This window comes from Lactuca sativa, chromosome 4 (genome assembly GCF_002870075.4).
Source record: "Lactuca sativa cultivar Salinas chromosome 4, Lsat_Salinas_v11, whole genome shotgun sequence".
NCBI classification, from domain to species: Eukaryota; Viridiplantae; Streptophyta; class Magnoliopsida; order Asterales; family Asteraceae; genus Lactuca; species Lactuca sativa.
In genome coordinates this window covers 65,444,192-65,459,757 of record NC_056626.2, presented here as the reverse complement: position 1 = coordinate 65,459,757, position 15,566 = coordinate 65,444,192, and the positions used below count along the sequence as shown (strand labels likewise).

Below are 15,566 nucleotides of genomic sequence, written 5' to 3'. Positions count from 1 at the left end.
TTATCAACATGCTTCAGCATCAGAAGGTAAAGCACATCAAGATTGATATCCACTTGTGATCAAGTCGCCAAGGGTCATGTTCAAGTTCTTCATGTACCCTCTACGTCTCAATACGCTGGCATTTTACTAAGGGTCTTCTTTTGACGGGATTTCTTGATTTCGAATTTAGTCTCAACATTTGGAATCATCCTCCTTTTAAGACTACATGAGGTTGACAGTGTATGCTATTTTATGTATTATTTATGTTTATATTCTTGGCCCAGTGGCGGAGCCAGGGTAAAAGTAAACGGGTATCCCAAAAAAATGATGTAATATACAATAAGAAAAAAAATAAAAACCACAATTTCATTACAGATAAAGTTCAACTTCCATAACAAAGTTAAGTTTTAAAGTTCACATCTTCATTTTTTTATTTTACGAAAGCGAGTAATTGGATTGTGGTTCTTGTGGTTTTGGAGTATGTTCATTAGATTGTGGTTCTTGAGCTTTTGGAATAGGTTGATTAGGTTGTGGAACTTGTGTATTTTTATTAGCATTTTTTTGAAGTTTTTTCACCATTGTTGTTGTCATTTGAAAATTTTGTTAATAGCAACCTACAATCAAAATATATCAACTATAAACTTGATTTCAAGTTTCAACAACAAATACAACCTACAATCAAATTATCAAAATATACCAACGATAAACTTGATTTCAAGTTTCAACAATAAATAATCACTAATTACTAACCATGGCATATTTTCATTAACCCTAAGTCCCTAATCTGACAATCTTAATTGGTAATTTCTAATTTTTCAACACAATGCCAAAAAAATTGAATTTCAGTTAACCTAACAATAATCACTAATTTTTGTACTTACTTGCTTCATTGTCCACTTTGATCAATAATGACCCACCACCAAAGGCAAATCATCGACAAAAAGAAGGAAGACAGTAACGACAGTAGCGACTGCAGCGTGCGTTAGTTGCATTGCCGCATGAGGGGGGGGGGGGGGGGGGGGGGGGTTGGGGGAAGTCATAAGAAGTCGATTGATTTGTTGAATTGTTAATTTTCGATTTTTCATAATTGGTATTAAGCTAAATTTTGTGTCATTAAATTAATTTTGTGTTGGGAACCGGCCAATTGGGTTTAACAAGTTTGTAGCACTTATGAGACTAGTTTGTAATTGAATTTACCATATACAAATTAAAAAAAAAAAAAAAATTATGGTAGCCTAAATTATTTTCTAGGGTGTCACAGCCACATAAACATAAACGAAATTTTCTAAAAAAATTTATACTACTAAATTTTTTTTTAGGGGATCCCGGGCTCCAAGGTGGATCCGCCCATGCTCGGCCCACTGTATGCATTGTAATTTTCCTATATATTTTTTGATAATGATAATGAGATACCAAGAGAAAATAAATAGTTTACATATATATCTATGACTATGTGAGTATAAATATGATTTCCTCGATGCCAAGAGCATACTTACGACAATTATAGTCCATCATCACATGAAACTCTAGTGATCCCTTACAAATACAAATAGAAATAGAAATTACGTGGATCATATTCAAAGCTCTATTGTTACGCTCCCAGTTTAGGATTGCTACAAAGGCATACTAGTTTTACACCCTTGAGTCAAAAGGGTCAACGAGTCAACGTCAACGTAATGCACGCAACAACTGCCTCAACCGAAAGCTTCACATATATATACTGACTAGAAACATGTCTTCAAGCGGATTCATAAAAAAATTACAACTGGGGTCCAAGATAAAGATTAAACATATTCCTAAGAATCTTACAAAATTATATCCTCAAAAGATTAGATTATCAATTATTTAGTTTGTTTAGAAAGGGTCCTAGGAATATTCAAAGTTTACATTCGGCTCCTTTATCTTTTAATACAGTAAAATATGCCCCCAAGAAGTTAATAAAATAATAGAAATCCGGCAGTCGAAAGCACTTCAAGAAAACCAACGCAATCCACTGCTCGCCGGCACTAGTGGCCGATTAACAATACATGTTCTTATATAATAAAATTAAACAACTATTAGATATTTAAATTTTAAGGTGAATTAAAAAATTAATTTAATGTATGTTGATTGGAAAAAAAAAAAAATTTGTTTATGCTAGCTTGTATCGTTATCATCTACATGAATAAAAATTAACATCATTATTACTATTCCGTACTATCAACATTAAATAAACATCTCCATTTATTACAAAATGTTAATTTAAACATCATGATCATATCATATGGCTTAACACATACTAAATCATCATGAAATCATACTCCATTTATTACAATATGTTAATTTAAATAAACATCTCCTGCAAAATATTAATTTAAATATCATATGGCTTAACACATAGCAAATCATCATGAAATCATACTCCACGTGTAATGATCATTTCATATGGCTTATCAATCCATACGCATCACGTGATGTATTATAAAACATTTGCAAGTACTTTTAAACAAATTAGGGAATGTTTGGTTTAGTTTTTTATCTCAAAAGTGATTTAAAAAAAATGTTTATTAGCTTATGGTTTTTTTTTTAAAAAAAAAACTGATTTTAAAAAATATTTAGATAAGAAAAACTGATTTTCCAGGAGTAAAATGGTTAAAAAGCTAAAAAGTTAGGATTTTTTAGTTTTTTAAAAGCTTTATTTTTTCCTATCCAATAAACTATTTTAAAAAACGTTTTTTTTAAATACACAAATATTTTTTTAACTTACTAGTTTTTTAAGTTTTTTGAAAAGTTATCTCAAACACCAACTTACCCTTATAATGCACCATACATAACACTTTATAGCCGATTAATCATCGTTTAAACACAATACACAATTATTTATATGAACTAAACACAAAATGCCAAATGGAAGAAACCAATCAGAAAAAATATATATACATTTAAAAGCTAAAACAAATGAAATATCGGTCGTTCCATTGACTTGTTATATCATAATTCAAAAACTATATAAACTTTTCCTCTCCATTCTTCTATTCATCACTCATCACACACCTTACTTTTCATAACCAAAAATGGGTACCAATAATTTTTCCACTATTTTAAACTTACTATTATTATTTCTCACTTTGGTTCCTTCAACCTCAGCCGTTGGATCCCCGATCAACATATGGCCCAAACCAAGATCCTTCATCTGGACCACCCCACAGGCAATCCCTTTCTCCCCATCTTTCGCCATTACTTCTCCGCCGCACCCCTACCTAACACCGGCGGTTAACCGTTACCTCAGCCAAATCCAAACCGCTAACTACAACCCCTTACTTGCTCCGGCGATCAACTTCACCACCTCCCTGCCGTTACAAACTTTAACGATCACCATATCAGATCTCAAAGCAACGCTCTCCCATGCCGTCAATGAATCCTACACCCTCACTATCCCGTCCAAAAGCACCTCCGCTACTCTCACAGCGGTGACGCCTTGGGGAGCTATGAGAGGACTGGAGAGTTTCTCGCAGCTAGTGTGGGGAAGCCCTGCCCGAGTGGCGGCCGGATTGGTGATCTCCGACTGGCCAATCTTCGAACATAGAGGGATTCTACTGGATACATCAAGGAATTACTATGGTGTTGAGGATCTTTTGAGGTTGATTGGAGGTATGAGTGCCAATAAACTGAACGTGTTCCATTGGCACATAACGGATTCGCATTCGTTTCCATTGGTTCTGAAATCGGAACCGGCTCTCGCCGGAAATGGATCGTATGGATCGGATATGCAGTATTCGACCGAAGATGTAAAGCGGATTGTACAATTCGGGTTGGAACACGGCGTTCGAGTGATTCCGGAGATCGATATGCCAGGTAAAATCTCGTTTTTGATAAATGTGTCAGTGTTCTTTCATGTTCTACAACCACAACCGATCGATGTAAACAATGGCTTCTTTTCTTATCGTTTGGCAGGGCACACAGGGTCATGGGCGGAAGCTTATCCGGAGATCGTAACTTGTGCTAACATGTTTTGGTGGCCGGGGGCAGCGGAAGACCGGCTGGCAGCAGAGCCAGGAACCGGCCACCTGAATCCTTTAATCCCCAAAACGTACGACGTACTGAAAAACATCTTCACAGAACTCACAACTCTATTTCCAGATACATTTTTCCACGGCGGAGCCGATGAGGTCGTTCCCGGATGTTGGAAAACCGACTCCACAATCCAAAAGTATCTTGCTAACAACGGCACTCTCAGTCAAGTCCTCGAAATTTTCATCAACTCTACCTACCCCTACATTCTGTCGCTCAATCGCACTGCCGTCTACTGGGAGGACGTTATTCTCGACGGCGAAATCAAGGTAAATCCTTCGATTCTCCCACCGGAAACCACCATTATGCAGACATGGAACGGCGGCCCCAACAACACGAAACGGTTGGTGTCGGCGGGTTACCGGACAATCGTGTCGTCGGCGGATTACTATTACTTGGACTGCGGGCATGGCGATTTCACCGGGAATAACAGTATATACGATCAACCACCAGGTACTGAACAGGGAAACGGCGGATCTTGGTGTGGGCCTTTCAAGACATGGCAGTTGATATACAACTATGATATAACATACGGGCTGACGGAAGCGGAGGCGAAGTTGGTTTTGGGTGGGGAGGTGGCTTTGTGGTCGGAGCAGGCGGATGCGACGGTTCTTGATTCAAGGATTTGGCCAAGGTCGTCGGCAATGGCGGAGGTGTTGTGGTCCGGCAACCGTGATGAGGCGGGGATGAAGAGATCCGGGGAGGCGACGGATAGGTTGAATGAGTGGATAAATAGAATGGTGAAGAGAGGGGTGAAGGCTGAACCGATTCAACCGCTTTGGTGCATTAGAAATCCTGGCATGTGTAATAACGCTATGACTGCTTGATTTTTTATTTTTGCAAAAAACATGTTCTTTTAAGTTGTATTTTCGTATCATACGATTGAAAAAATCTAACAAAAAATGAGTGATTAAGCTCTTTTTATTAACATTACTAGGTAAGTTTATTATGAATTACAAGATCAACCTGAACTTACTCCAAACATAGAAATTACTTAAGTTTCTCGCTCTTTCTAGATGGTAATAATAATTATATCAACCTCTTGAGCAAACACCATAAAATATAGAACATCCAGACTCACCATTGAGCCATAAGAGTGGCCTTGATTTTGTAGGTGACTCCATCAACCAATAAAATATTTCAAGACTAGCAATGTCAAAGGGTCATACCACGAAAGGTGTTTTGTGTATTCTATAAATCTTCATCTACGAAATTAGTAAAAAAAAAATTGTAGATGCCTTACTATTATGGGTAAACGTGCAGTAAAAGATGAAGTGAATTATCGATTGGTATAAAGAAATGAAGTATTTATATTCTGCAATTTTTCCGTATGAAAATAGAACCAGTAACTTAATCAAGAGCTTTCATTCCAAGATCAAAGTACAAAGAACCCATGATTTGTAAATGGAGCTTTAAATAAACTCTAAGAACTTCATGATGATATTATTGTTGAATTCTGTTTTCCATTCATTTCAGACTTTAATCATGCATTAACTATTTAGAGTAATTAGACTTTTTTGTACCTTTTAAAGTAAATATGTTGATAACTAAAAAAAATAAAAGGTATGTCGATAATTCCCAAAATACCCTTTAATTGATGGATCAATTAATGCATCTACAACTTTGAATTCGAGGCAAACCATGCAGAAAGTAACTGTACCCTTACTCAACAAACACTCCAGTAGCTTATCATCATCAATAGTTTCATGGATATTCTTGAATAACACCTTGGAACTTGTTCAAGACTCGAGTTCCATGCCTTTCAGATTTCTTTTGAGCCTTCCCTACATACTGTTCATTTTCATCAAAATTCTTCCAGTTTAAAGCCACAGCAAAAAAAAAATGCAACACAAAAATTAACAAAACCACATGGAACATTGCTGGTAAAGCACATTAAAGAAAGAACAGAAAAAAAAGCCAACATACAATTCAGGAATAGCATTTGCCGAAATCATGTTTGCCTCGTGTCCATGTAGATTCAAAGAATCTTTTGTTGCTGCAATAAGCAAAATTATAAATCTCTTAAAACTATTCATGAGTATTCAAAACATGCATACATACAAAATGAACGAACGATGATTAAATTCCATTAAGCATTCGTTTTTCCTAGACAAACCATTCTTTAGTTAGGAATTCCCTTATGGTCAATCTTAAAGCAATTAGATCATGTTTATCCTGTTTGTATGAGCTTCTTTTCTTGAATTTGGATTTATACAAGTTTTGAACTCAACACAACACTTGAATAAACTTATGAAAGCTCATTATACAAAAAATTCAAAATTTTGGAAAAAGATGGTAAAATATTGAGCCACTGATGTTTTCTTCTCGAACTTTTGAGTTGTAGGAGCAATTCTTTTTTCCCTCATGTCAGTTGTCACCGGACCCTTCTGCCAAGCTGCCACAATATACAAACTTTAGAAAATTCAATTATTAATCCAAAAATAATAGCAGGAGTAATTTAATAAAAGTACAATTACAAAACAATTAGTTATAAAATATCAAGTCTCATAACTAATCAATCAATTAGTATCTCCTTAAGTGTTGAGTAACAATTAAGTCGGTAAACATTGTTGTGTTCTTCCAACTATAGAACAAGTCAGTCAGAAATACATTAATTGCACTTACACCTATAAAGACCAGCACAATAAATGAATAACGTACAAAAGTATGACATGAAACAACAAAGAAAATCCAGTAACAAAATGGGTTTGGTCTTGTAGAAATGTCAGTACTTCCTGCTATTGAATCCAATAAACAACTAATAGATGGTGGTGCACTTACAACTACACCGAATTATAGGATGTCTAATGTAATTATGTTGCCTAAAACATGAGTTACCATATAAATGGCCCATATAGAAAAAACCACAACTCTGCATTTTTAGTGACCTGTAAAGTATCTCGTCGGTTGTTTAATGATGAACCAAACAATGTTTACGATGATATGGTTAATAATTAAATAAAAAAAAATACAAAACAAACTCAATATGTTATAGGGTAATGATATTTCCACTTATCAATTTGATTCTTCCACTTAATATAAATTTGCATTTACATTTTTACCCTTATTTAAAATCTACAAAATTATATAGAGGGGTTTATACGATTGGCCTCTTACCATAACAAATTTAAACGTACCCGTCCCCGTCCCCTATTTATCACTTACACAAATTAATTAATTTATGTTTTTCTCTTACAAAACAAATTAGTTTGTTTTCTTATTTTTTTCATCAAACAAACCCACCAAAGGATTCCATCTTACTCGATCAATTAAACTTTTCCATTTGAATATAAAATCTAACAAAAAGTAATTTTTCTTTATTATTTATCTATACATATCACAATAATATATAACGAAAAATAATTCATTCCATATCAATGCATATCACAACACAATATTTAAATTAATACATATCAAATAAAAATATTTATATTACCCACTAAAATGTCGTCTAACAAAAATTTATAAATCACAATAATTTAGAAAAAAAAAAAAGTTGATGATAAAAAAAACATTCCGTACTCCAATTACATACTACCACTTATAAAAAATAAATATGCATTTAAATCAAATAAGTTGTTTTTAGATACTTTATAGCTCATTTAGAAGACACGAGTAAACGAAATATTACTAAACTTTTGACTAAATCTGATATGTTCTTTGAACCAATGATTCATTAGACAACGGATATATCTCCTGAATTAAAAAAGAAAAATAAAATAAATTTTACTGTACGAAACCCTTCAAGATTTGAGTTTGTGGAATCACCATAAACACATAATCTTTCATTTACTCGTGTCTTTCCAAAAGAATAATAAAATGTTTAAGAGCAACTTATTTGATTTAAATGCATATCCAACTGTATAAATGATAATATATAATTGATGCAAGGTGAAATTTTTTTTTATAGTCATACTTTTTTTTTAACATTATAATGATTTGACTATTTTCCTTGGTAACAATTTACTATGATTTAATATGTATTAATTTAAACATTTTATTGTTGTGATATACATAACTTTGAAATAAAATAATTTCCATTACATAATATATATCATTTAGTGGATGAACAAAGAGATAAATTATTAAAATTTTAAATGGATTGGTCTAATATGAAGTATCACTTATCATTTAGCGGGTTACTTTGATAAATAAATAAGAAAACAAACTATTTTTTGCAAGGAATAAACGAGGAGAAAAAACAAAAATTAATTAATTTGTAAGTAAATAAGGGGGAAAAAGAAAGGGAAATTAAAAAACAAACTAATTTTTGTAAGAAAAGTTTAAATTTGGTATGGATAAGAGGCAAACGTATAAACCCTCATTTATATCTCATTTTATTTTTGCAAATTTTAATTAAGGGTAAAAATGTAAAAACAATTTTAATTTAAGTGGAAGCATCAAATTAAAAAGTGTAAATATCACCTCCCTATGTTATATCTTATCACCTCCTTACTTTTATTAAAGTCAAAATAATCAAAACGGGAGATAAGTAGTCATAGGAAATCCAAAAATACCATACTCTTCCTAATATATATCAAACTACATCTTAATTCTAATTCTTATGGTAACAATAATCACCTCAAATGCACAAAACCAACCACCCCCTAAATATTTTAGATTTTCATATTAATGTATGATCAAGCTCCTATTCAAGGTAATTAAACATAAGAAATGTGATATCAGGGGCCGTTTGGATATAGATTTTGCAATCTAAAGTATTAAAATCATAATAAAAAGTAAATTGATTGAAGTGAAGGATAGTTCAAAATAATGCAGGTTGTTGATGATTCCAAACAATATAATTCATGGAGATAAGCTTACAAAGTTCAAATCCATAGTTTCTTCCCACAATCACTACATGTAACTAATGGGGAGTGACTTCAATCAAACTTACAGCCAATGACCTCTATTAACAAAATCTAATGCCATTAGCATAAGAATGTGATGCAATTTGATATAAAATCTGACTAAATATGGGCAAGGCTACAGCCTGAAACTTGAGAGCTTTTTCTAATTCTTTAGAAGCATGATACCTATAATTATGTCAATGTTAAAGCTTTGGAACCGTTTTAACATCCAGCTCATTTAACCATATAAGTGAACATGTGTTACTTAGCTATCAAGTAAACTTCTAGCACGATGAAGATCAATCAGCTCTACCCTATGATGTGATTCAGACCCTATTTCTGTTTCGATCCCACTATTTCTTAGAAAAGATTGAACCTTAATTTATTCATCGTTCTTTAGTATTTTCAGGAAGGTCATACTCATGGTTGAAATATTACACTCATCCATGAATAGTCTTGAAACTTGTAAAAAGTAAAAACCATAAACCTTATGTTAATCAAAATGAAAGGGGTATCTTAGTTTACATTTTCAAATACTACATTTGGTAAAGGGTGCGATGCATATAGATTGATTTGAAAGGTTATTACCTATTTGGATCAGGTGGTGAGAAACCAGTAGTGCACACAGGGCTTAAATTACTTTTTCATATCACAAGACAAACATTTGAGACGCATCAAGAGTCTGCAATTGATTATAATTTATGGACGTCGACCCACCAAATAGAAGTTGGGGTTGCGTTTAATTACGAAAACAAAAAAGTTGTAGAAATCTAATGAACGAATATCGATTTTATCACCTGGAGAGAAGATATGAGGACCGGTGGAGCTGTATCTATAAAATGAACATCCGACTTAGTTCCTGTAGAAAGAGTAAATCCGCATATGACTTCCATTTAGGACGAAAAAGCAAGAAAAATAGGTGATTTCGGAAACCTAAGTCACATTGTCAATACTCATCTAGTCACATGTGATGATTGTTTTCCTATAAATTCTTCAAATTATATTTGAGGAACCCAAGAAAATTCAATCTCAAATCAATATGTGAAAAGGGAAGACTAAACATCTTCGATCTCAAATCATATGCATGTCGATGCCCATCTATTCACAGTCCATGATCGCTTTGTTGGAAATTTTGACGAACCCAAACAAATTCAATCTCAAATCAATATGTGAAAAGCGAATAGAAAACATCTTTAATCTCAAATCAGTTATAGTAAATCGATATATAAGAGTTGGATGTGTCTATTGAAGAAAGAGAGAAGTAGGTGGTGTGGGAAAGGTATTAGGAATGGAGACGGTGGAGGGATAATAGAGGGCAAGTGTCCCGGTAATCCGGTATGCAAATACCTATCAAAAGGAGGCGTGAAGTAGATGTGCGGAGCCAACTGGGTGACTAGCGTTGGAGAAAGTGAAAAAACACACATCATAACAAAAGCATGGTGGTGTCGATTATAGAGGAGCGGAGGTTGAAGATGGAATAATTTTTGTTGGCTTACATCCTTTACTCACTCTGTAGTCAATTTTTATAAAAAAATAACCTATAACTGCTTGTAATCAGTTTTTTCGGAAAACAATATAATTTCAACCAATAAAAAAATTTCAAAAATTAATTAGGGTTGTCTAAATGGTAAAATGTGGTGTCTTTTTAGCCAACCCCTTTTTGTTCCTGTGAGCGAGTCTTGAGCGATGGCATGGGGGAGACGCATTGAAGAAAACGAGGAAGTGGAAGCCAGAAGACAAGAGGGGAGAAGAAGCTGCATGTATTATTGTGTGGAAAGCATGCATTGGGCAACACAAACGGTGCGAGTGGGATAAAAGGTCTTCACGCGCCAAACGAAACTGCATTCGTGAAGTACACGTTATTTTCTTAAAACAAAAGGTTTTTGTATATAATAATGAAATGATATGTAGGTTGGACATCCTTATAAATGAAATCAAGAGATTTGGTAAATGCCTAAACTTCAATTAAATCAAGAAGGGAAAATGACTTTTCAAGGTGATTAACTTTTGCGTTGTACTCATTTGGTCTCTTTCCTTTTTTGTATTCAATATACCATAGAACTTGTTGTTTGTGTTCACCATAACCCTTTTGACCGGCTTTTGACCTGTGATAGTCGGTCAAAGGGTTATGGTGAACATAAACAACAAGTTCGATGGTATATTGAGTACAAAAAAAAGGAAAGGGACCAAATGAGAACAAACTCAACAGTTGGTTACCCTCATGAGTCATTTTCTCCGAAAAGTTAAATGAAATTAAAGTTGCAAAATTATCAAAGACTGCAACCTTCTTTGGCTATAACGTATATGAAGAGCGTTTCAGAGGGGTAATTTCGTTAAAACATGGTCTATGTTATGCTTACTGTGATTAGCTGTCAACACCTCTCTTCAAAAGGATATGATTGTGTATGAGATGTGACATTTGCATATTTAGCCTTATTTTAAGTATAGATTTTTATTATTTGTTAGCTAATTAATTGCATATCATGGACAAAAGATACTTAAAAGTGTTTGAATTGTGTTTTTAGTCCAAAAGTGAAGCTCGAAAGCAAAAGGAAGCAGGAGAAGCGATTGGGAGCTCGGGAGTTGAACAAAGAAGAAAAACACCAAAAACAACACCTACTCGGCGAGTAGGGTCGACTACTCAGCGAGTCTGATCGAAGATTCGAGAAGATAAAGACTCTGTGACTTACCGTGTACGGGAATCAAGGGATGGACTCGGCGAATCGGTCATGGACTCGGCGAGTCGGGTCGCATCTATAAAAATAACTTCTCAGATCGACACAAGAACTTCTGGAACCTTTTTGGAGAGAAGAGTTGCGATTGGAGAGTCAGAAGAACCCTAGAGATCGAAGATACAACCTAGAATCCAATTTCGAAGGAGATTTGAGGCAAATTCTCATCATTCTACTTAATCTATTGTTTTCAATTATGGTTAGACAATCAGAATTCGTTTTATTGCTGTTAATTACCTCAATCATGAGCTAAAACTCTTAAACTTCTGTTTGGGGATACAATATTGAAACTATGGTTTGATTTATGGTAGGATTAATTCAATATTGGTGATTTTGTTGATTTTAGCTTGTTAAAGAACCTTGTGTGTGAATGATAACTATTTTTATGTTAATAGGAAGATAATTATATAGTATGAACATCTTTTAATTGTCAACCTCATATGTTTATGTGACCACTTCATCATATGTCTAGGATTAATGAACATGAAACTAGAATTAATAAGAAAAATAGGTAAATTCATGTGTGAGCTTGTGTGATGACCATCAACAAGAGGTTAACTAAAAAGACCAAATTAGTTAACTATTACAAGTCTAAATTAACCCCGAATAAATAACCTAGTGAATTGAATTAAGTTAGACAACTGGCCACTGTTTGACGTAGTTTGTTCTCTAAGGATTAGTGCAGCGAACGTGAATCTAATCACTTGAATCGGTAGCCAGTAGAAGAATTAATCCATTGCACTATTACCATAATATCAACCATAGGATCAATTGCGTTGAACTAAACAGAAGTCTCTTTCTTTATTGAATTTAGTTGAATCTTAGTTTTTCTAGTTTTTAGTTAATTAGTTCAAGTATTAATTGTTTAAGTTTCTAGTCTTGCAAAACTAGAGAAAACCCCCTTTATTAATTAATTTTTAGATATTATTAGTTTTTAGTTTTAATTTACCGTTCCCTGTGTTCGATACCCTACTTATTTAGCTTTACCACAATTGATAGGTCCACTGCATTTGTCTGTTAAAAATTATAATTTAAAGTAGGATTAAAACTAGTTGGTTTCACACACATCAAGTTTTTGGCGCCGTTGCCGGGGAACGGTTCTAAATTAACACTAATTTCTAGTTTTATCGATCCTTTGTGTGGGATTTATATTACACAAAGTTAATTTTTAGTTGACTTAGTAATTAGTATAGTTTTTGATAGTTTTGTGTTTTAAAAAAAAGTTAATTAGAAGTTTTTCTGTTTTTGCCTTGAACTCGCCAAGTGCACTCGTGTCGACTCGGCGAGTCCATCGCCGTTCACAGTTTTAATTTTTATTTTATTTTTGTTCTTTTTACGCGTTTTGTTTTTGTTTTGTTTGCAGTTATTTCATGACCCGAGGATCTGATACACCTTTGGTCCCTCCACTCGAAGACCCGGAATCCGCACTAAAGAAGAACAAAGGAAAAGCTGTTGGAGAAACCGCTTCTTCGAAGAGCTCACTGTTGAAGAATTTAAAGTCCGTTTTCAGCAAGAAGAAAGGCAGCAAACTAGGAGCATCCAACGCCTCATTAGCCATCGACGATCCGATTAAAAAGGACACCGAGTACGAATCCGAAGGAGAAGACGAAGATCCCACTTTTGGGCACGAATCCGACTTTGAAGATGAATTAGCAATTTCCATGGAGAACATCGATGAAGTCCCCATGGGGGAATGGAAGAAGAAGATGCGTGACGACACCGGCCCGAGACTTGTACAACCCGCAATTCCCGCTACTGCTACTTTCAAATTGAAGGGCCACATACTCGCTCACCTAAAGGAAATCCATTTCCATGGAAAAGATCATGAAGATGCATATAAGCATTTGGATGAAGTCAATGATGTGGCTGATTACTTTAACGTTCTGAATGTGCCTCGCGAGACCCAGCTATTTCGTATGCTTCCAGTGACATTCAAGGGTGCTGCAAAAGATTGGCTCAAGTCACTTCCGCCCGGATCCATCACCACATGGGCTAAGATGAAAGAGGAATTCATAGACCACTTTTGCCCGCCTTCTAAAATAGCCAAGTTAAAGAAAGCTATCGCCAACTTCGAGCAACAACCCGGAGAGTCCCTTTATGAGGCGTGGGAGAGGTACAAAGGTCTTCTCAGAAATTGCCCACACCATGACCTTAATAGCCAACAAGAAGTCTCCATCTTCTATGATGGAGTCAATGTTACCACAAGGCAATTGCTCGACTCGCAAGGCCCGCTCACAAAGAAGGCACCCTCGGTAATCAAGGAATTAATTGAAGAATTCTCTAAACATTCTAGAGAATACCACAACCCAAGAAATGAAGTAAGTCGGGGGTAGTGAACTCGGTCAATGATGGAATGGCGACGATGATGGCTGAGCTCGATAGTTTAGATAAAAGGATGACAAAAATGGATCAAACAATCCATGCTATTCGAGTTGGATGCGAGAACTGTAGAGGACCTCATCTCACGAAGGATTGTGACTTGGATGAAAATGGAAACAAGAAGGCGCAAGTGTTCTACTCAAGCGGGGACAAATACGACGAGAATTGGCGGAAACCCAAGAAGGAATGGCTCCCGTACGAAGAATATAAAAAGGCAAAGGAAGAGAAATACAAGCAAAAACAGAGGGGTTTCTATCAAAAGGAAGAACCGACTGTGGAAAGAAGAGCCGATTTAGAAGAAATGTTCACGAGATTTATAGCCGCGTCCGAGAAAAGGCACAATGATCATGATGTTGCAATACAAGAGACCAGAAATATACTTAGGAATCAGCAAGCATCTATTCTTAACATTGAGAAACAGCTAGGACAACTTGCACATCAAGTGAACGAGAGGAGGCCGGGTGAACTTCCAAGTAAAACCGAGAATAATCCGAGAATGGAGAATGTGAATGCTATAACATCTAGTTATGGGAAAATTTTCACTCCTATGACCCCTGCACAGAAGGTCTCAACTAAGGTGCATGCAGAAAAGACAGAAGAGTCGAGTTCAGCTAAACCCGACCAGACTCGCCGAGTCCCTCTAATGGACTCGACGAGTCCATGCCCTTATGACAAATCTGTTGTTTCCTTAAAGCCTTACAACCCTCCTTTGTCATTCCCAATCAGATCCATACCCGATGAAAAGGTTAAAGCATACAGAGCTTTCATGGAACATGTCGAATCCCTTCAAGTCAACATCCCATTTGGTGAAACGATGCTTCAAACACCCAAATATTTAAACTTGCTAAAGGGTCTCTTTGCTGCTAGAAAAGATTTGGCAGAAGTCGCGAAGATAGTATTGAGTGAGCTACCAGAAAAGAAGGGCAATCCGGGAAGCATCACAGTTCCTTGTCATTTTGGAAATATACTTGCTACTCAAGCATTGACCGATTCGGGTGCAAGTATTAACCTAATGCCTTTTTCTTTCTTTAAGAAGCTGAATTTACCGGAGCCAAGGCCTGTTAATATGAAGATCCATTTGGCGGATAACACGATTATTCGTCCAAGAAGTGTTTGTGAAGATCTTCTCATTAAGGTGGACAAATTTGTATTCCCTGTGGACTTCATAGTGCTTGGCATGGAAGAAGACCCCAAAATTCCAATTATTTTTGGGAGACCATTTTTGAATACCACATGCGCATTGATAGATGTATGCGATTCCATGCTAACATTGAGGGTAGGAGATGAGTCAGTAGTCTTTAGAGCTCTACCACAGACTAAGCAAGAAGACACAAGAAAGGAAGAAGTTTCCTCTATTGATTTGGATGATGAAATACTACAAAAAGAACTTGCACTCTTGCAAGAAGAAGATCCAAGTAAGTTTTTGCTATCATCTGAAGAAAACTTTGATGCTGATAAAGACTTAGAAGAGATGGAGAGGTTGCTTAGGGGAGTTGATCCAGAAGAAACAAAGGATTTTATGGAATACGCTCCGACTCGCCGAGTCGATTTGACAGACTCGACGAGTCTCGTCGAA

General features: G+C 35.3%; 1 protein-coding gene, 1 long non-coding RNA gene and 1 other non-coding gene across 3 annotated transcripts; 1 reads left to right on the top strand and 2 right to left on the bottom strand.

The window, feature by feature from the left end:
- Positions 1-2,947: 2,947 nt before the first annotated feature.
- LOC111883636 (beta-hexosaminidase 2) lies at positions 2,948-4,889 on the top strand. The gene is made up of 2 exons (XM_023879958.3): positions 2,948-3,813; positions 3,913-4,889. Exons 1-2 carry the CDS (start codon positions 3,033-3,035, stop codon positions 4,854-4,856), a joined length of 1,725 nt encoding a protein of 574 aa, XP_023735726.1. The 5' UTR covers positions 2,948-3,032; the 3' UTR covers positions 4,857-4,889.
- A 1,142-nt stretch (positions 4,890-6,031) lies between these two features.
- On the bottom strand, positions 6,032-10,365 carry LOC111883652 (uncharacterized). The gene is made up of 3 exons (XR_002847499.3): positions 10,227-10,365; positions 9,677-9,738; positions 6,032-6,424 (listed from the first exon to the last, which is right to left on the bottom strand). It is a non-coding gene; the product is annotated as an uncharacterized LOC111883652 (long non-coding RNA).
- Positions 10,366-13,656: 3,291 nt separating this feature from the next.
- LOC111883657 (small nucleolar RNA R71) lies at positions 13,657-13,763 on the bottom strand. Its single transcript, XR_002847503.1, has one exon. It is a non-coding gene; the product is annotated as a small nucleolar RNA R71 (small nucleolar RNA).
- Positions 13,764-15,566: the final 1,803 nt, after the last annotated feature.

Coding starts and splice junctions, on each gene's coding strand:
- LOC111883636 (XM_023879958.3), top strand. CDS start 3,033: ATGGGTACCAATAATTTTTCCACTATTTTAAACTTACTATTATTATTT. Junction 3,814..3,912: donor TCCGGAGATCGATATGCCAG/GTAAAATCTCGT, acceptor ATCGTTTGGCAG/GGCACACAGGGTCATGGGCG.